The sequence below is a fragment of the Phymastichus coffea genome, unplaced genomic scaffold (genome assembly GCF_024137745.1).
Source record: "Phymastichus coffea isolate CEN01 unplaced genomic scaffold, Cenicafe_Pcof_1.1 PCOF00071, whole genome shotgun sequence".
Lineage (NCBI taxonomy): Eukaryota > Metazoa > Arthropoda > Insecta > Hymenoptera > Eulophidae > Phymastichus > Phymastichus coffea.
The window spans coordinates 1243941-1266406 of NW_026706882.1; the positions used below are offsets into that span (position 1 = coordinate 1243941).

The 22466-nt window shown below is 33.6% G+C and overlaps 2 protein-coding genes across 4 annotated transcripts in view; both read left to right on the forward strand.

The window, feature by feature from the left end:
• The first annotated feature begins 3691 nt into the window (after positions 1-3691).
• The window catches only part of LOC131667831 (trace amine-associated receptor 9), a 104790-nt gene continuing 86015 nt past the window's right edge, over positions 3692-22466 (forward strand). For all 3 annotated transcript variants that reach the window (XM_058941542.1, XM_058941545.1, XM_058941544.1), the window contains exon 1: positions 3692-3965. The gene's annotated coding sequence lies outside the window, so the exon portion shown is untranslated. The remainder of the gene's footprint in view (positions 3966-22466) is intronic.
• On the forward strand, positions 10267-10665 carry LOC131667821 (Golgi-associated RAB2 interactor protein 5B-like). The gene has a single exon (XM_058941529.1). The coding sequence runs from the start codon at positions 10267-10269 to the stop codon at positions 10663-10665; it is 399 nt and encodes a 132-aa protein (XP_058797512.1).

Here is a 22466-nt window from a genome sequence, read left to right on the forward strand (position 1 = left end):
GGGTACAACTTTATCCTTTCTCATCCTAAGCCTATGACGAGCAAGCTTAATATACTTATATAATAAACTTTGCATTAAACTTTATATATTGACAATTTCAGTGCAAAAAATTATAAGAAATAATTCGCCAGAATGACAAAAGCAAATGAAAAATTATGCAAATAACGAACGAATACTTTATTAACTAAAAATAATTCTTCATTTACAATTCATTAATTTACAAAAGAATCTACACACGCCAACAATTAGTTATTAATAAACTGGCACTCTGACCGTCATTAAAATGCTGATTCGTTAAACTACCGAAATTCCGTGCCTTGTCAAAAAGCACATCACGAGCAAGGAAAATCTCATTCCCGTATGCAAAGAGGTTTTGGAAAACGCTCGACGTCACGCGACAGAAATACATACGGCCGTAAAACATCTCTCCCGCGCGTCCTCGTCAATTACGATAGTTAATGACGGATGTGCGGCAGAACAAGCAGCATGAAAATAATTACAGGAGTGAACCGATAGGGAGACACTTTAAAAGCCGCACAGAGCGGCACTAGAGAGTCAAGTATTAGTTTGAGTCGATCGATAGCCTTGCGGAGTCTGCATTTTAGTCTTGGTACACACGTGTACGTACATCAGCAAGGCCTTTGTTTGCGACACGACTGAGGCAAGCCTGCGTGCCCGCTACTTTTGTTGCTTTGTCGGTTTTGGCTGGCGGCAAGGCAATATTTTTGTTTTCCGCGCGCGTTGGCAGATTTCTACTCGCGATGGGATTAACCGCGCGATAACTACGTTGAGTCAGATCAAATCTAACGGAAGCAATAGAATTTGGGATCAATATCAACGGCATTTTGAATTTTCCGTGCGATTTGTCAACACTTCGTCACTGACTGGAGAGTAGTTTTATATTGCGTAACTCTAACTCGAGCGAAAGGCTTATTTCGGCAAACTATCGAAAAATATTTTGAGCGCAAAAGTATCTCGACGCAATCAACTATCTCTGGAGCAGCGAGTGCGAGTGGTATTATAGATGCAAACGAGGCGACTGGCTTTGGGCTTATTCGAAATCAGCGCACGGCTTTATCGGGAGAGAGCTCGCAAGGGGGGTATATAACTTGCACATACACACACCAACTCGCGAGCTTAAGGCGACGATTAGCTTTGCTACAGACGAGCGAGCCTATTATGCGCTCGCTCTTGCCGTGCCCATATTATGTGCAAACGCCCGACTGAGATCGTTTCGCTTTTTTCAAATAAAGCGTCTTTTTATCAGTGAAAATCCTTCGAACGAAAATTTTATATCGATATTGTCAACATGGATAAACACAAATGTTCACTATTCTTTTTATGAATTTAGAGCTCCTTTCGTCCATTCCGAAAAAAATTGTCAACTCTCCAAGTTTTACCGCAGCGTATACTGCTGCACAAATGCATAATTTTTTTTCCCCTTGTAACGTTAGTACAGAGAAAATTTAATGTAAGTAGATGGTAATGTAAACAAAGTTTTTATCCTAGATTATTTTTTGAACTCGTATGTTTTTGATTAAATTAAATTATTCATTTCGAGTTATTAGATTCTGTCCTCGAGGTAAACAATCAACTTTAATAATGTTTACTTTTATAATCACGCAATAAAACACTTAAAAACTTTTACAAGGTCTCGCGAAAAAAAACTGAACAATATATCTGAATAATTTATTATAAATTAACATTATTTGCTCAATTCGTATGGCTGATCTTGTTAGGTACATATCACTAATTTGCGTTAATGATTAATTGTAACGTTGCATGGTGATCAACATATTTTCTGATGAATCGATGCACACACTCTCGTGAAAGATATCGTTGTCTCGTTAAACAATACATAAGCGATTTAATCGTGTAAATACGCACCAAGTTTATTACCGATAATTATGCGGTTAGATGGTTTATTGTTGACGGCAAACTTATGGCTCCACAAATCGGACTGAATAATTGGCTTAAGCCGTTTAACGCGCTTAATCTATGATTTTTGTTACTCTGAATTTTATCATTTTAATAATCATTCTTTTTTGGTGATAAACTTTTATTTGAATTTCAACGATTGAAAATAAGTAAAATTGTGTATAAAAACGGCAATAAAATTAATCTACAGAGAAGAAAAATTTAATTTTGACTTTTAAAAAATTTACATATCTATCGAAAACCTATCCGAACGGATTTTTCCAAGCTTAGATTCAATTGATTCCAGATATAAAAAAAGAAAGCGATTCACGAGCATCATTTTTTTCAAAGTCAATCTCCGAAAAGTCGATCGTGCATATATACGAGTAATTTTCTAGAACCTTTTATTTATCGCCCTAATATAAATTTTTTTTTAATTTTAAAGCATACTTAAATAACTTCGTTTTTTCATCTTTACAGTCAATGAGAAAAAGGAAACCATCGTAGTTACCTAATATTTTGAAATATAATTTTTTTACAGTTCAATAAACAAAATAAACATGGATCATAATAACATCTTTTGTAATTAACAAAAGAATCTGTATGTATATTCATATAACCAATATAATCCATATAATAACAATTTATCGCGATATATTGTAGCTACTTTACTATTAATATAATTAAATTTCCGATAAAAAATAGCCTGTAATTAAAAATTGAAAATAAAATTGAATCACAATTTTCATTATAATAAAAAAGAAAAAATTTATTAAGTAATAAATAATCATTCAATTTTACTAGCATAATTTTAAATATTAGAACAAAAAATTATGGCTATATAAGTTGACAAAAACATTATATTGTATAAAGAAAAGATAATTTATAATCAATAATTATGACTGTGAATGGTAAAATCAAAAGTTATATAAAAGTACTCATATAATGTTGTTGAAAAATGTTCACGAAAGGTTCACTAAAAAGCCGCTTACGATTCTCGTCGTGCCCGCACACCAAAATGAATCTCTTCAGCTTGCGAGTTTTATATACGTACGTTTTTTGATTTATATTAAAACGCAGGAACTCATGAAACTGTTGGTGATGTTTTTATAAAGAAATAAAGGGAATTTCCAGGGGGGGGGGGAGAAAATACATTAAAATTATTTAGCAAATGTTTATTGTTTTATCATTATAAATAATAAATAAATAATTATACTTATATAACTTCGAAAAACTAACAGAGAATCAGATCAGTGGTAAAAATTACGCTGTATTTAACAAATGATGTATTTCAGTTACCCGTAAATCTGAATTAAGCAAAGATATGAATTCAAATGAAAATAACTGTGAAGGGGAGTTGAGCAGAAGATCAAGATTGCACGTCGGAACTGCATCACGATAATATAAGATGCACAGCTTAAAGGATCTTCAGCTATCTTTCCACCCACACGTTTGGAGGAATGTCTCCCACGAGAGTATTTCCACTTTCTGCGAAACTCAATATCTAATCCATACGAATTTGCAATGAATCTTGTTTTTACTTTTTTTTGCGTCGAAAATTTATAGTTTTGGCAAAAAAAAAAACAAAACAAAAAAATAATACAAATGGAATTGGCAATATATTCGAGTTGAGACACTTGACTTGAGAGGAGGGTTGCACATACAGGACGCGCTTGCTTGCGCGTGCGACTCGCCACCCCCGCTTCTAAAGAGCTGGGACTCGACTAGGCGCCACTGCCGCGTGAGAGTAGAGTCAGTGCGTCGTCAGCCTCCGACAACGCTGCGCCGCGATTTAAACGCTGCCAACAAACACCCCGTTCGTCTTCTTTTACCACGATCGTAGGGGGAATATAACTTTATATATGGTTTTCGCTCGTTGGTGTGTACGAAGAGAAATAATAAAATAAACGAATGTTTTTTTTATATATTGTGATTTATAAAAAATTGTTTGAGTGCGGATATTTACCTTTAAATCCTGTGCTTGACATTTTTTGAGATGATATTATAGTGAGGAAGATGATAATCTTGCATAGACTATTGTACAAGAAGTAAGATTTTTTCGGTTACTCGAATAAAAATTATATGAAAATTATTCAAATTTATCATTAAAAAATATTATTGTAATTAAAAATCGATGTGTAAGTTCGTTTTATCAATCAACATAAGAAATAATAAATAATGAATTGATCATTAGTATTAATTGAAATACAATGTCTTGTAATAAGTAAATATTATACGGATAAACTTTTATACAAATGATAACTCTTGAACGAGAGGGCGAAGCATTGGGAGCGAAGAAATCTCTCGACTGAATTTGAAAGTCCCATCGAGGGGATCTCGGAATCACTTATTCAAACAGTTTACAAGGGAATAAATGTAGTGATCTCAAATTAATGGGGCATTACGGAAGTAGTCGTAAAAAGACAGGTGCTTTCCCGAGGATGATCGCTGATAAATTTTATAGCCACGATTTCGTCGAGTTTTATTGCGCTAAGCTGCTCTTCTTCGTCGCCGTAAGATTTCCTGAAAATCGGCTGCAAAAAAAAAGAAAACGCGCGTTTTCACAAAGCCTCTAATTATATTATGTATGCGGAATAGTGAAGCGGGTACGGCATGAATTTTTCCTAGCGAGGCCAACGGGCAGACAATTTGACTCGAGTTCCAAGTTGGAAAACTTGCAATGCTGTTGATACCCCTATCGACGAGTGCTCTTAATTACTCGATACTTTGATGGCATCCTGACATTTGCCACAAAATTTTTAAGTGGCTCTTTATTCCCATCAATCTTAATTAGGCCGTGCTTTATTTCAACGACTGTTTTTCATCTTCGCTCGCATGAACATTTTTTTTCGAGAGACGCCAGTGAATAAAAATTATTCTTTCTTAGTTGTTGATCTATTTTCTACACATCTTATACATTTTTGATAATCAAAAATATCCAAAAAAACGAACTTGAAAATGTGAGCTTAATAATATTTCTTGCGGGCTTTACGAAACTTCCGAATTTTCTATTTTTTTTTTTTAATTGAGAGTTTCATTACTTTTGCATATAATTCCGTAGAGTCTCATTAGACGTTCGTGTACTTGAGAGATGAACAAGATGATGAGCACGAGAAAAAGATCATATTGCTGCTTTTTCAAATTATGAAGTTTTTGGATGGTTTCCTAATTTTCTTTTGTTTGTATTAATATAAAAGATATTAGGTTGACTTTGATTATAAAATATATGTTCAGTTGAATTCGTAAATATTTAATACGAAAATAAATTATAAAATAAAATCGTCTTAGGAACCAAATTAATGTCACTTTATAAAAACATATAAAGTTTTTTTTTAAATTTATAATCTCTTTGCTACAAATGAAAAACAGCGAACAAATTAGCAATAACATTTTGATGAAATTCTCTTAAACTTCCACGTAATCTCAACTCCCATTTGCACGCACGTAAAGTTCTTAGTGGGCTCATTAGAACGTCTTCTGGATTTCTGCCTTCGACTCTACAGGCAAAATCAAATTAGCCGCTTTCGTCATCGCCGTTGACGTATTTTATTGAGAATACGCGGTCTTTGGATTTCTTCGTGCACGGATAAGTCACGATGATTGAATTTCACCAGTCCCCCGGAAAATCTTCGCTTGAGCGATTGCGCATACGTGCTACCGATTATTTTTTATTGTTTGTGAATGAAAGGATGCTTCGAAGTTTAGGGCTCATAATGAATATACAGAGCACAATGGGACGACCGAAGAATTTACATGTGCATGCCGCGCGGCTTCGAAACTTTGTGGAGAATGCCAAGTTTCAAAATAACATAGAAACAATATGATATCCTACTGCAAGTTGTGTGTAGTTTGAATGTGCGTGAAATTGTATAGTTGTGAATTGCAGCTTTATGATCTGTTTAACTTCGCACTTCTTGGTTAAGGCTATAACTTAACGTTTTCATTAGAAGGTGAATTCGTGTAAAAGTATCGTTTTATTTGCCTCCGTTTTTGTCTTGGTCTGTTTATACATAATTGTCGATTTTAGCAATTTTTGTATTATCTGTAAACTAAATATTGTTGTGATTATTTTGATTTTTACTAACCTCCGAGTTTGTGGTGAATAATTTTTTAAATTAGAGGATAATTTATAATTATAAGTGAATAAATAGTGAGTATATCAATACAATTAGCACAAAAAAATTGCTCAAAGAAAACATTGAAGATTTAGATTTTGCATGTATATGCTTTAGTGGTTTCATTGACCAGGATTAAAAGGTTGGTAAACGATTTATACTTTACCCGCACATGCGGTCAGATATGCACATGGTAATTAATTTTATTACCTGAACTTTTCTCTTATCTCTTTTGCTTATCACATTGTTAATCAATACCAGACTTTTCTCACGCTACTCAGACTTATCCGAACAAACCGTATAATATTTCATATCACCATAATGTCAAATTACATAATACTCCGCATGCAATTAACCGAGCGGTTAACCCGATTGACATCTCCACGAGTCAAGTTTACAAAGTCGAGAATTTTTCATTACCGAGTTACAAAAAAAAGAGCAGCAGTTCAGTCAGTCGGTAAATTGACGCCGCAATGTGTGACTTCAATGTTCATGGTGCAAAATGGGTTTAATCGACGAAAAAGAGAAAAAAAAAACAGATTCCAGAAACAAATGGGAGTATCGCTGCCGTATTCGCGTGAATTTAATATGAATGCACGGGCGAGAACGATAAGGCTGAATATAGGCGCGTGCGCGCGCGCGCGAGTGTATATAAGGCAATAATGGAGAACGAAAAACAGGCTTGTATCTTTTTTTGTTTGGAAGATTCTTACGCTTTCTGTAGTGAATATTGAGGAATTCGAAAACAGGAGATTATTGGAAACGTTCTTTATTCAAGCAGTAAATGGATAACGGTATATCACGAAATACAAGATGTCGATATGATATTTAAATTTTGTATTTTGCGACCGGGGTTCACGCCCAAAAATGGACTTTTGAATTTGTGACTATATCAATTTTTTTTCATAGTATACTGAAAAAATTGATATTAAATGGCATATTCTTTATAAAACAACATATTCTTCTTTCTAATTACTCGTTTAATTTCAACCTAATTCACCTTTCACTATAAGATTATTTGAATTCAAAAGAATCTGTACAAGATCTGTTAAATCTTTTCTTTAATGAGAGAAAACAATGAAACGGTAATGACTTAATTGAAAAAGCCAAAAAGGAAATTTGAATTGCTTGAAAGAATAAACGAAACGTCCGTCCGAGCGTAGGCGGATGCAGTTTCAGTTGACACCTTCATTATACTGCAAGGCTCTTTTCTTCCTTTTCCTCTCGGGAAAATTGGTTTAGGTTTTTGCTGGGTTTAAAGTACGAATTTGCAAAGACAAGGGTTTTTTGTTAGAAGGACGATCTCCTTTCTTTTCATGACAATACAGAAGATGTTAATTTGGAAATGAAGTATCCTTGATTACAATTGTATAAAATGATTGTAAAAACTTAATTTGTTGTTTTTATAATAACAAATTAATGACGTTGACACGAAATATACAAAACTAATGATCTTTTAGATGTAAATTTCCGTAAAGGTTCTCTTGTTAATAAAAATCATATTGTATTAAATTGATTTCAATATATGTAATTAAACATTAAAAAAAAATATTTTAGCGTGAATACTTATACACAATTTCATTTATTGAGGCTTCATGATGCTTCGACCGGATAATGCTTTCAAAGTGACCAAACCTGTTTTTGTTACATGAGACAAAAAATTGATGATTCCCTTACAAGTGTTACTTAATGATATTTAAAAGTGGCCGGGAGTGGGAAACGTTACATGAATTTTAACAAAACACGATCGATTTTATTCAGATTTGCAAAAATAAATCATAAATAAATGTCGTTATTGAAGGTTGCAACTAACGCTATATTTCTTTTGTAGGCTTTTTGTTAAAAATACAAATGAATACGCCTTACACAACAGTGAATGTTTTTCAATACGCAAGATAAAAGTACCAAAAGTCACAAAGAGTTACTTCATTTTGTGCATAAAAACATGAATTATAATCGTATAGACAGTCTACAACATGATTGCTGACAAGTAAAAAATAAATATCTGATAACGCCTTGCGTGTATGTGAATCCGACAAAACGAGCGTACTTGAAAATCAAGTGCGGCCGGCTCTCTTTATATGCCGACCGCTTCCTACTTTCACTTTTCAGCTTGGCGCTCGGTAGTTCGCTCGCTCTGTTTTTCTCCTTTCTTTTTTTCTTTTTTTGTTTGGTAAACGATGCATTAATTTACGCCAGCGTAAAACAAAGAGCAACCACGAGTGCAGTTAATTGAAAATCGATTTTGCGGACGTTTTGGGATTCATTAAGTGAAATGCGAGCTTTCGGTTGCTTGGCCATTGCGAAAATTGTATGAGGGAGAAAAAACAGATTGTGCCGGAAGACAATATGTTTCAGTAGATATTCAAAGTTCGAACATGAATGATGGTTAAACAAGCTTGTAAACTAGTTATTTTTTTTTATCATTATAAAGTTTATATGGATATCGCTTTATTCTTAGACATGATAATTTGGAGTATCTATTAGCTCATCACAGCTTATAGATTGAAGTTTCATATTACTGACTTCTTAAGTAGATTCAGCTTTCTTAAAGTTTTCGAAAGATCTAACAGGTATAAGAAGTTGAGATATCAACTAATATTAAACTTATACATAGTTTAACATGAATATCGTAATTCCTAAATATTTATTTTTTAAATTCATTTTTCTTGTTTTATTGTAAGAGAATGGATTTGCCAAGGTCAGAATTACTTTCATATAATTCAGATCAAAATTTTCTCTCTTTTCGCAACATGAGTTGAATTCAGAACAAGTTTGCAAGCTCAGAAGTTATGTAATATTATATTCTTTTAAAATGCATTCGTTTGCCATTTGTTACACAACCATAATTAATATATATATTTTTTGCATCTATTACTTTTCAGCATGGAATAAATTTGGCATACGCTCTTTTGATTTATTTTTCACCAAAACAAAATTATACATTTCGCTAAACCAAATTAAATAATTTTGTTTTCGCAGAATAGGTTTCATTTCCAACTAAAAATTATGTAGAGAAATTAACAACCATAAAATTTTTGTAGTTAGCTTTATTCATTAAAACATATTTGATTTAGTAAAGCAGAAAATTTAAATAGGTCAGCTGAACTGGCATGGAATGAACAACTACACAATTGAAGTCATTCGCTTGCATGAAAAACATTTTTTAAATAAATGTAATTCATTTCTACAAATTGTCATTGAATGACACACAATTGAAGAGAGCGTGCATTATCTATAAAATAAGATCACTTAAACACCATTTCATCGCACATTACATTTTTTCATTAAATTTAATGATTATTTGAGAAGTAATCGTTCCCTACAGAATTCCGAAAACCATTGAGCAAGCCAGGATAATTATAGTGGTGGTAGGTTAGGTAATTTCAGTAATGTATCCATAGAGTGTAGTTATGATTAGTTATATGGTACATATAGCGATATAAATTTCAAAGATTTGTAGTGCACCGTTTAAATTTGATAAGAATGAATCTCAAATGTAAGACTCTAAATCACAGAACAAAATGTTGCTTTAATTTTACAAATGGTGAAAATACGTATTAATTCAGATTAATACGTATTTTCACCATTTGTAAAATAATTTAGAGATGGATATTTAGAGGCATGAATATTTTCATAGAAATACTTTACTTAATGCTTTTATGTGACCAAGATTATTATAATTACCGTATTTTCTTTGAAAAATTTTCACTTTTAAAACTATAAATATAACTTATACAACATTTCTTTTCTTGTCAGAAATTATATAATACGAAAGGCCCGTATCAGTAATAAATAAAATCGTCATTTGAAATGTAAATAAACTCATCGATTGAAATACAAATTCATATCAAATTAATATATTTAATTACCCTAGTTCGTGTCAGTGGCAAATCGACTTGAAAGATTAAATATTATCGCAAAATATCAATCAATACACGTAACGAATGAAACCTACCAAAAAGCAACATTCAATTACCTCATCGCGTATCGTTGTCCTTTTTATCTTTATTGAATATGAATCCAACTTGTGTAATAAGCCAACGAACGCGTAAGCACAATCGCGTGCTCTCATTTTTGTCGAGAAAGTCGATCTCACCCAATAAGATGCACCCGAGAATAATCACAACTACCTCATCGACAGAGAAAAAAAATCGTATAAAAGCCGTGGCTTCGCACTCCGACAGCATCAGTTTCGCATCTCGTTGCAATCAAGAAACAACGCGCAGTCGCCATGTATAAGCTTGCGATCCTTTTGGTCACTGTGGCTGCGGCCAAGGCTGGGTTCCTACACGGCAACGACCACGGCGGTGCTCTGGTAGAGGAATCCTTCGCTGCGCCAGCCTTCACGCCGGCTGCCTTGCCGCTATCGGCAGTTCCCGCACCAGTCTACGGTCCACCGTTGAGAGCTGCGGCTCCGATTTCATTTGGGGCACCGATTGCATTCCCCGCACCGTCTTACGCTGCTCCCATTGTCAAGGCTCCATCTTACGCTTCTCCAATCGCATTGCCTGCGCCAACTTACGGAGCATCAGCGCCGATTTTCAGACCTTCTCTGGCTGCCGCTGTTCCGGCTCCAATTTATGGTGCACCTGCTGCATTGCCTATTAATACAGGCTTGAATAGCTGGTAGATCTCTTAGTCTAGTCAAATCGTCATGTACATTTATTCGCTTTTAATGCGTAATTAAAATGAACGAGTTTGAAGTGTAGTTAACGCGAAAATTGTGTTATCAATGAGGATGATCTTTCAATAAAATTTGCATTTATTTTATTTAAATTTGTATTTATTCCATTTTGTTTTCTTTTCATTCTTCTTTTGAAAAATTTCAAGCGTAAAGATTAATCTGTCTAATAAGAAGTGTTGAATACATAATTCAAAGTTTTGTGAGACAATTTCTGTATCTGTGTATCTACATTGGCCTATCCCAACTGTGCAAAGATTAAGAATTCAATTAGGAAGCTGACTTGTGTGTATCAAACTCATAAAAGCATTTTTTAACAAAAATTTATCGAAGCTATATTTTTAAAAATATTACACTTAACAAATAAATTGAAAATAAAGATTCAGCTGTTTTTTCCGTTGGAATTATTTTTTCACTTAGTTAAGTGACCATGATTAATATATATGAAAAAATCCGTTATCTATAGCGGTATTTATTCGGTATTGAATATCAAAACTGTGCCTCGAGGAAATATATAAGTATATTATAACAATTCAAGATTATAATTGATTTCTTCCGTTGTTCCATTTCACTGTAATTGGTTGCGATGGTTCTTTGGTTGAAGAAATGATTGGAACTGATACCGACGACTTTATACAGATTCGGTTAAAAGATTAAAATGCGTATTCAGAAGAATTGCATAATGTGAAATTTGACGATGGGACGGCGGGGAACATAATGGAAATCACAGCGATGGTCGATAATATGCTTTCGGGATTTCGCCAATCGAACCAAATGAAAGTCATTCTGGATGTGATTCATCCATTTCGAGAGTCTGTACACTTTCGCTTTTTTGATCTGCTATACGATTGCAGGATACATCGAATCGCATGTGTAAAAATTGGATTGCATTCGTAGCCTTGCACGCCCAAAGAGGAGACATTTACTCTTGCTTTTTTGTCTTCATTGTCTTTCTTTGTTTGTATACGGTTTTGTTGACCTTCGCCTCGCATCAGCAAGTGAAAACTATTTATTCAAACACTTGTATAAAAGCTTACCACTGGACCAGCATTAGTTGCCGTCTATTTCAGTTCGAAGAAACATCGAAAGCCATGTTCCAATTTGTAATTTTGTTCGTCTGCTTGGCCGCTGTACAAGCTTAGTTTTAACGCCTTTGGCGACTGCGGCTCCAGCACCTACCGTTCGTCCAGTTCCCCCGGTGGCTACTGCACCGATCGCTCGCCCCGCTGTTGTGGTTGCTCCAGCTCCAATCTCATCCGCTCGTCCAATCAACGGCGTTGCATGGTCAACTTCGATGCTGACTTAGGATTATTGTCACATCTACTCAGTACCTGCATACCTATACGTAGGGCTTTTGGAATTAAAATGAAGATTGCTCTGTATTTGACATACCAGGCTGGTATTTGTGGAATTATAAAAATCAAGCAATTACTTTAATTATCTCAAGTAATCTATACCTTGACTTTTGACAGCGTTTCGTTGATTTGTTTTCCAACCTCATCAGGTTCAACTGAAGAATTTTTCAAGATTAGTTGCGCTGGATTTGACGAGGTTGGAAGACAAACCAGCGAAACACTATCAACATTAAATTGAGCGGAGATAGTTTTTATTTAGAGTATTTGGGTGTCACTCTCTTATTTCTTTGCTCTAGAATTTTGCAAGATTTAATATGATCGAGAGTAATCATATACAACTAAACTCAACTTTATATTACAGTAGAGCTACTTATGGAACAGAATTCTTTCTTTGGATTACCATTTACACTGTTTCATGCAATCTGAAAAAAAATTGAAACTTATAATATACAATATGAAAATTTTAATGCTTATTTTTTATTTAATTTATTTAGATGTTGCAAAATATATAACAGCATATAACAATATATTTAGCAACATCTAAATAACAGTCAAACAAATATTTTGTTGGTATTGATGTCATAAACAGACATCAGACATCAGATATATATTAAAAAAGTACGATAAGAAGAGTGGTTTAGGTAATAACTTGGCACAAAATTTATTGAGTGATATTGAAAATTTATTATTAAATTTTTATAGTTTTACTGATACCAGACTAGTGTACAAAATGTAGAAAGAATACTAAGATGACATGATTAGATTTTCATGTATATGGCTTGTAGGTACTGAATAGAGTTAACAAAACAAAATTCTAAGCTTTTAATATTAAAATTCAGTATCCATTTCAACTGTTACGCATAGCGTAAAATTAGAAAATCTTATTCGGGATATTTAGATTTAATATCCGTATCCGTATCCGTATCCATATCCGCAAGCACCAAAAGCACATGGGCTCCTGAGGATGGGTGCGGATGACAAGACTGGAGCTGGGGCAGCAGCTAAGAAAGGAGCAGAGCGGATGATCGGTGCCGGTGCCAGAAGAGGAGCCGAGCGGATGATTGGTGCTGGTGCCAAAAGAGGAGCCGAGCGGTAGATCGTGCTAGTAGTGATGACTGGAGATTCACGGATGATTGTCGTTGGGGCCAAAGCTGGCAACGGTGCTGAGATGGCTAATGGAGCAGCAGTACCAGCCAAGAAACCTGGTTTCGGCTCAGCATAGACGACAGCCATGCAGGCGAACAATACTGCAAACTTGAACATGATTATGAGTTGTTGCGATGATTCTCTTACTAAAGTAAGATCGAAACTGATGCCGTATCGTTGTATGTTGACAGCTTTTATACAGAACAGTGGGTACACTGCTATTCGCGTACGCTCGACGGTAAATCCTGTTTGCTGGGTGGGGAGATGGGCGTGGATGTCAGATGTTCTGTAGGATAAACTGGATAAACTGGTCGATATAATAATACTATTGCATTCTAATATGAATTTTTTTGATATCGATGTCCTTGATTATTATCAGAAATTTAAGCTTTGTCAAAAGTCGAAAATCCGCAAAATTTTGCTAAAGTAAATCCTATTCAAACAAAATCACTGATATGGAACAATCTGCTTAGCAACCGAATAGTCAATTTTATAATATAAACAAGTGGGTTTCAGTAAATGAATCTTTTACGAAAGGGTTTCTCATTTAGAAAAGATTTGTAATAATGCCATTCCTTTACTGATAAATTTTTCTTCGATGTCCTTCACTTTAATTCTTTAAATTATCGTATATGAACTAGTGAATTTTATATTTTATATCTTTTTGATAAAAAATATTGATTTCAATCTTTAGGTAGATCTGTTGTTTTCACGGTTTTTTACATAAACGTAAAATTTTGAATACGCAAGTCTCCGATTCCAAGGTCATCTATTGTTTGTCAAACTCCAAAGAAAGTACAAACTTTTTCAAAACTTTTTATTTTGTATTTCAAAACATCATATAAATGTTCTAACTACTCAATAAGTAGCAAAATAGTTTGCGGACATTTTACAGTTAGGTGTTTTTTCATGCAAAATTGACAGAATTCCGCCAGTCAAAGATTATAACCAAAGTTCCAAGAGCAATTTTCAAAAATGTTAAATAAAACTTTCTACATCAATATTAGAATAATTCGTCACAATCAAAAAGTCAAGAGTAAGAAAGTGCCAGCAGAAAATAAATTCAATTTTAAAAAAAATATTTTTTCGAGGGTCATACATTATTATAAATTATTTTTCAAAAGTTTTGAAGATTCAAATTTTCATTGCGTTTTGAAAAATTCTACATTTTCATAGATGCAGTTATATTTTGAACAAATCCAATAATTGAAAATTATTTTCACCAGAAAATATAACAAAAACAGAATATATAATATAAATACTATATGCATTATACGTAATCTAAATATAACGATTATCGACGAGATTCGTTGTACAAACCGTATACAATTCTTTCACGTTACAACTCCACCATCATTTAAGCCATCATTGACCTTCATATACGTAAAAAGCACGCCTTCTCCTGCCCTGTACGAAAGCAGGTACTTTCGGATTATGCAATTCCTCTGCAAAGTTTCGACCGACTCATCCGGGATATAAGGCGCCTGGCCTTGCAGCTATTTTGTATAAAAGCTACGAGCTCACATCCCATCGACATCAGTTTCGATTTTGCTCTAGTAAGAGAATCATCGCAGCAATTTGCAACCATGTTCAAACTCACAGTATTGTTCGTCTGCATGGCCGCCGTCTATGCTGAGCCGAAACCAGGTTTCTTGGCTGGCGCCACTGCTCCATTGGCCATCGCAGCCCCATTACCAGTTGCTACTCCTCTGCTAACATCAGCACCAATCATCCGCTCAGCTCCTCTTCTGGCATCAGCACCAATTTTTCGCTCTGCTCCTCTCTTGGCTGCTGCCCCAGCTCCACTCTTCACTTCCGCGCCCATCCTCAGGAACCCATGTGCTTTCGGTGCTTGTGGGTACGGATATGGATACGCATATTAAATTTTAATTTGCCAAACGAGAAGATCTTATCATTGTTCACGTTCAAACTATCATAGACCTGTGAAGATTTGTAATACAAAAGTAGGATAATACATGCGTTAATTGCAATGTACTATATTTTGGATTGGTATCAATATAAATGGAAAATTTTCGAAATAAATCCTTAATTTTATAGTAACTTATGTTTTATTTATTATATTCAACCTACCAATCTACTTTTAATTAGTAGACATTCTGAATTCTTCTGATAGCTACATCAAATTCTTTAATTTATGTAAGTAATGAAAACACTTTAATTTATGTACTGTAATTTTTTCCATTACTATTTACTTAACTGTAGTCTCAATCAAACTGTTTCATTACAATACATAAAAATAAAATCTAGGTAATATTTCGTACTTTGAGGTTTTATTACCTTTTAGTTTGTTTTACTATCGAGACTTATGAATAAATTTATAATTAAGTTTAGAAATATGTTACCGAAGTTAGTCATGTAATATTAAGATTAATATGAAAAAAAATTTCAGTTTTAAATTCTAATAACATACATAGTATGAAGTATTTAGAATAAATAATTGTTTCATGTGACATTTAGCTTAAAAATTGTCCCAACTTCAATAGAATTGTTCCAACAATTCGTCAAATGTAAGACATTTTCTGCATCACTGTAGCCACAACTGTGCAAAACTAATGGAAAAATATTTCGACATTTTTAATGTCACTTATTGCACGTATACAACGATAAAATTTATATATAAGAATTTTCTTTGGCCTAACCAATTGTACAGTATACAAAATTAATATTTATCTTTTTTTAGCACAATGTCTTATGAGCTATTGTTTATCCATTGAAATAATTCGATTCATATAATATTCAGTATTTCGTAACAAAATTTTTCTTTGAGTATATTGTCTGATTTTTACTATTTATAAAAGATCTATATAATTTTAATTTTATCACAAATTTATGCACAATAAGATGTCAAAAATATAATTGAATGCTTTAACTTAATTTTTTTTCGTAAACTTGAAAGCAATAAACTTGAAAAAGTTTACATTCATAATTAAACGTGTTTTTTTGAACTACTACGATATTTTTACGTAATAATAAAAACTATATAAATTGATTTGGTGGCCAATTGTTTAAGCTATAAAAACTAATGGAATTGAATTTTACTACATATTCGAACATTGATGATGGACAATAAAAACACATTATTTTATTTTAATTTATCATTACACATAAAGTAATATTCAAATTTAAAAAATCACGGAATAGATCATTATAGATATAATTAATTTTATACTGGATTTATATGTTGTTCAAGAAATTTCTTAATTTTTGAGCTTTACCTAGACGGCCTATTCAATTATTTGACGAAAAAAAATGCCCCCCGTCATGCCTTTCTATAACCTTAAGAAGCTTCTTAATCGCATCGAACGCTTTCATGAGTCTTATACTAGATTTATGATTCCGGATCATTTCTGCACCTGCTCATCGTATATAAGCAGTGATTTATTGAAGCTTCGAAATCAGTTTCGAACATCCTCGTACAATAGAACAATCGTAGAAATCGTGTTTAAGTTCGTAACACTGTTGGCCTGCTTAGGTATTGTCTATACAGTTCCTAAACCAGAATTTTGGGCCGCTGAACCTTTGCCCATCTCAGGCTCATTGTTAACACCCGCATCAATCATGCGCTCGACTCCTTTGTTGGCACCTGCACCAATCATTCGTATGGCTTCAATTTTTGCTGAACCAGCACCGATCATTCGTACTACCTCGTTCGTCCGTTGATACATTGAGTCTCCTTTTATCAGCTTCGTGCCTCTGTTAAATTGGACAATATTATCTAATATTCAGATTATTTGATTTTTCATCGGAGTTGGATCATAAATAAATAAATAAATGTTATATTTTACATGACAAAAATTTTGGAATTATTATTAGCACTCGTTAATCCTTTCTGTGTCTAATATTTAATAAAAGTCATTTAAAAAATTTGGAAAATCTAACCATAATCTTTATAATCTTTGCAATAAAATTATCGCGTAATCTTTATCTCAACTCAATGAACATATGATTTCTATTTTAAAGTTTTTTTTTAATTTTTAAAAAATATATAAAAATAACAATCTAATTTACCATCACAGTTTTCCATTTGTAGATAGATTATAACGACAGAATAATTGGGTTATAAGCAACAGTGAAACAAGCATCAATAATCAAAATTTATATAGACGATCATGTTATGATTTATTTTTTGGTCTATTACACATTCTGGACGATGAGTTTGAAAGGGTGCTTGCTTCAATGTCACGCTCCTTTAATAATTTTCTTTTTTCGTTTCCGATTCCAAGGATATGTAGCTACTGTATCGATTTGTGTCTTTCGGAAATTTATACCATATAAGAGTACCCGACATGAGTGAACGGCAAACTCGTTCTTTAGGAAAATCGGAAAAACTTATTGTTTATTTATTGGCATTAGTTTTTATAATTTATCAGTAATAATAGTCTTTAAGATTTTTAACACGCTCTTCTTCAATTTTATTTCAAATCATTCACACATAACATAACTCGAAGACTGTTGAATCCAATGTTATTATAAGGTCAAAGATCTCCACGTGTATTAAATTTAAAAAAAACTTTCAATATGTATAAAAATCGACATTTAATACTCTTACGTCATTCGTACCACACAAAAGTCAAACGTACAAATCTTTGTTACGTATTTGTCGAATATCACTAACACACATATCTCGGACAATGAAGTTTTTATAATTTATATTTGCTCCTTATTTCAAAACTACATTATTACCTTTGCAAAGGATATTTGAACGTGGTAAAAATGCATTTCGGTACCGGGATCGAAGGTTAACCTGCGGGGAATCGTTTCCGCGATCCAGCGAACAGTAGCTGCAGCGAAACAAGGTCGCGCCAGCAGTACGTTGATCGCGGAATCGTTCAAGGTTGTTCGCTCGCGATCACTGCGAAAGTTAATTTCTTGCGCCAGCCTGCAATGATCGTTCAGTATAATGTCCGATTATGCAGTTGCGTTTTGCACCTTCGGTATGCGCGCATGGAGACGAGTGTGATTATGGAGTGACGCGAGTGTTATCTTTTTTTCTTTTGTGCGAGAGAGCCCGAGTTTCAATGCTGCGTCTTGAGCGCAGTCAAGAACGAGGCTGACTGACGTTCGCGCGAAAATTTCGCTTGATCCTCTCGTTGTTCAGCGCCGTGCATCTGAAACGAAAACATGCACAGCCACCGCAGCAAAACGTCACGATCCACTTAGCAATTCGTACGCGGCTTCAACGACGAATGATATAAAATCTCGGTCTCGATGCGAAGTGCTACGCCAAGCCAAAGCTAACAAAACATCTCGTGGGTTTGGAAAAGAGGGAAAGGACAAGCTCGGTGGATAGCGGAGTAAAAAGGGAGCTTTAAATCGCTCCGCCATGCGTATACAGTGTCGGCTCCGCACGGACATTACTCGATAATTTATATGGCTCGGGGGTGCGAGCAAAAAACTAGCGACCTATTTTTTGACAACTAATTTTCATGCCCTCTATTCTATCTTCTTTTGGCCGTCTCTCTTGGTGCGTATGTTAATCGAAGACGGTTTTGATTCTTTTATTTATTGGGTAAGGGGGGGGGGGTGCACAAATGATACATGCGCTGGCTCTGTTTTGGATTTGTAGTGGTAGAATGGGAAACAGTTGTGTGTGTGTGTATGTACCGTGAAATTTAAATCCCCCGACGTAGGAAGTGCGGCCTCGCTTGAACGATGTAGCGAAAATATCGCGGAATTATTGAGACCTTTCTCTCTGTGTTTCTCATGTCACGGATGTGTTCTTGTTTCTTCTTTTTTTCTGTACGTTGTGAGTTATTGTGTGTACTAGTTGCAAAAACGACGATCACAAAATAACTATATCTTTAAATTTTCATGTTGAAATTCAAACCGAATTTTTCAGAGTAAAATCGCGAACTTTCCTTTTCGTGAAATTGAAATACCCACAGTATATAAGTGGAACACATATTTAATGCGTTCGTATTGGCGTTTTAATAATTCATGAGGTTAAAAAGAGAATTTGCATGAAGAGCTTTTTCGCACGTTCTCGTATTGTAAAAGAAAAAAAAAGCAGAGACCGTTCTATTATCCGACAAATGGGTAGAGTTTTTAAGACCTCGCATGAATTGACCATGAGTTTAAATCATATCTGCCGTTTCATCGCGTATCTATGCATACAAAAAAGAATGCAGTGGACTTATATATGATTTACAATCTTTATCGAACGAGGAAAATTTTTTATAGCGATAAAGGGAAATTGTAGAAACTTCGATATCAAAGGAAAACATTATGATGGCTCTTTGTAAAAAGGTATTCTATTCAGTGTTACGGTTGAACCTTTAATAAATTCTTTGAAAATAATCAAGTATCCAATAAAAAACAAATATTACGTGTCCAATAAAAATTTTAATTGAAACTCCATTGGATATTGTTTTCTAGTGCTAAACATTTTTTTCTGCATCATACCGACTTGATAAAAAATTCATTAACTGCTTCTCATCGCCAAGAGAAAATAGGAAGCAAAGAGCTTCTTCAAAGTTAATTACAAGCATTTAATGTGAAATTACAGCGTTCGGTCTTGGAAATCCGTAATTGGACTGGTAAACAAGAGCTTGAAAGTAACTTGCTCTCAAGAATCTAAGAGTGAGCAACTCTCAGTAGCGCGCCGTCAAACTGTTGATCGTGTCCCCTGCGGCTAGTGGCTAATCCTTGTGTAATCGGTCAAAGTCCTCAAGTCTCCTAATCTCCACACTTTCGTGTACTTCCAGATTAGAAGTCAATTCTCAGGCTTTCATGTGTCTTGATTGAGATTTGAAATTTTAGAAAGATTTCGGTAATTGTTCTGTGCTAAGAATGTTATATCTAATGCGATATTCTACTTTTCTACTGTAGTTTAGTGTCAGTCGTGACAATAAATTTTTTTTAAATTAACAACTTTTCTCCTAAAGCTAGCTTGTGAAAGATATTTTATTTGAAAATATCGATTTTCATAAGACAATGATCGATTTGGCGGACGCATTATTAAAACCATTAGGTTTACGATTCATGTAACATTAACCAACATTATGCACTCTTCTGTGACAAATTCATTAACAACTCAAATGGCAATAAATCATAAGTCTACATATGAATATGCACACGAAAAAAAATTCTCAAGTAGAAAGAGATAGTTTCTTTTTATTCGAGCACAAAAAAATCTCAAGATCTATAAGAAAATTACTATGAAATCTGCAAAATATTTGGAAAATCTTTCAAGCAGTGTACCTTACATCATTTTTATTGAATTCAAAAAAGTTCGAGTATGATTTTGAATTATCATGAACTATAAAGAATACTGCAAGTGTGAGGGATGAAAATCAAAGGCACTGCATCTATTGTCCTCGTGTCAAATTGAAAAAGCGTGCGTCTCGAAGGAGAGGTAGCGTCGCAAAGAAAATTGAAGAAAAGATATAGGGTCGGTTCCCTTGAGTTCTAGGTTTTCTTACAATTCACAAGTGACGACGAGTTTATTGCCGCACAGGGGACGCACATCGAGATTCGATACTTGACCCGTAACATTGCAAAATCTTTTTGTATCGCAACATCACGGTTTTCTCCGAATCCCTATTTTTCTTGAACAATTTTTACATAATTAAAAATTTCATTTATGGAATATTTCACTCAGAGCTCTTATTTCGAAGATTTAATACGTTTTTCCCGTGATAGGGAAAAAAGTACCCTACATGTAAAAAAATTGATTTACGAGAACAATTGTCGCGACCTCATTCTCTAAATTGTCGCGTAAATCGAGGAGCGTAGAAGAGATAAAGCTTCCAAATTTCTGTAGCTATAGCTCACAAAGTATTTTATTTTTTAACGACAGTTTCAAACTTCTTATTTGTTAAAATCACTATTTAACTTTTTCTGAATGGTAGTGATTGTCACATCGGCTATCTCTCTCTCTCTCTCTCTCTCTCTCTCTCTCTCTCTCTCTCTCTCTTATATTTAATATATTTAAATATTTAAATTTTGAAAGGATAAAATATGAAATATATATTTTTCTTTTCATTCGCTTTTCATACTTCAAAATACATACATAATTCTCAAAAAATCGATGACTTGCATGAATCATAATCTTCCATTCAATAAAGATATTATTCAAACACTTCAGGGCTTTTTCACAACGCTCATGCTTTTGTAAATATACTTAACCTAATATAAACTGTAAACATCCAATTAACCAACTGAAAGAAAGAATCACAAACCTTGACAAAAATGTATAATAGCTTGTATTAATCCATAAAATAAACGTATTCCTATATTATCATCATCTAAACAATAAAAAAATAACTTAATGTTGACCATAACTCGTCATCATTGGCCTTGCACATTAAACCGGTCATGCAACAATTTTATTAATTAGAGCCACTTATAGTAATGTACAATTAGTCGCGGCTCTTTTGCATTTAGGATCGTGTCTAATGTCATAAGTGTAATTGAAGGTCTGAAGGACAACCACAAATAGAAGGGAAAAAAAACAATTAAAATAAGTAAGAGGATCTTTAATGCAAATGCAGTTATTTATTGAAAGCCTCGAGTGCTGAGATAATTGTTAGCAAGTTCATTTATGACGATCTATGTTTTTTGCATAAAAATATCTCTAAACCATTGTACTTGAAACTTCAATGCTATTTTTTTTTGTATAATATATTTATATTTTTATCAGTAATGATATATCTCTAAATATCATTATAATTTATTTATACGACAAAAATAAGGAATTTTCAAATAAAAAAATGTGCATAAATTTCGCGATACTGTAAATTTATAACTATTTGCATTATATGTTGTAAGAGTTAGATTACCAAACTTTTGTAACAATACCATGAATAACTTTTTATTTATTAGTTAATCAATATTGTGAAAATTTTATAATATTATAATATATAGCATTTCATGAAACATAAAAAACAAATTTTTTCAAATAAGAAAATAATTCTTGTTTTTGAATTTTTTCTGACAGTTTTCTTTTCACCATTTCATTTGAAAAATTTTCTAAGTAGTTTGCATTATCGAATGAACCTCTCATTTCGTAGAAACTGGCTTATTTTTCCGACCGAGCGAATAATTATCTCACAAAATTTTATGTGCCAATATCGAGGTAAATGCACAAATTCAGCTAAATTTTTCTTTCTCGCTTGGCACGAAAAAGCTTGACGCTGCTGGTCGCAGGTTCAAAGCCGTCGATGTACTTTCGGTAATTACATTAGCGGAAATTTACGTTATTGATTTAATATCTCAATTAGCAGCTGA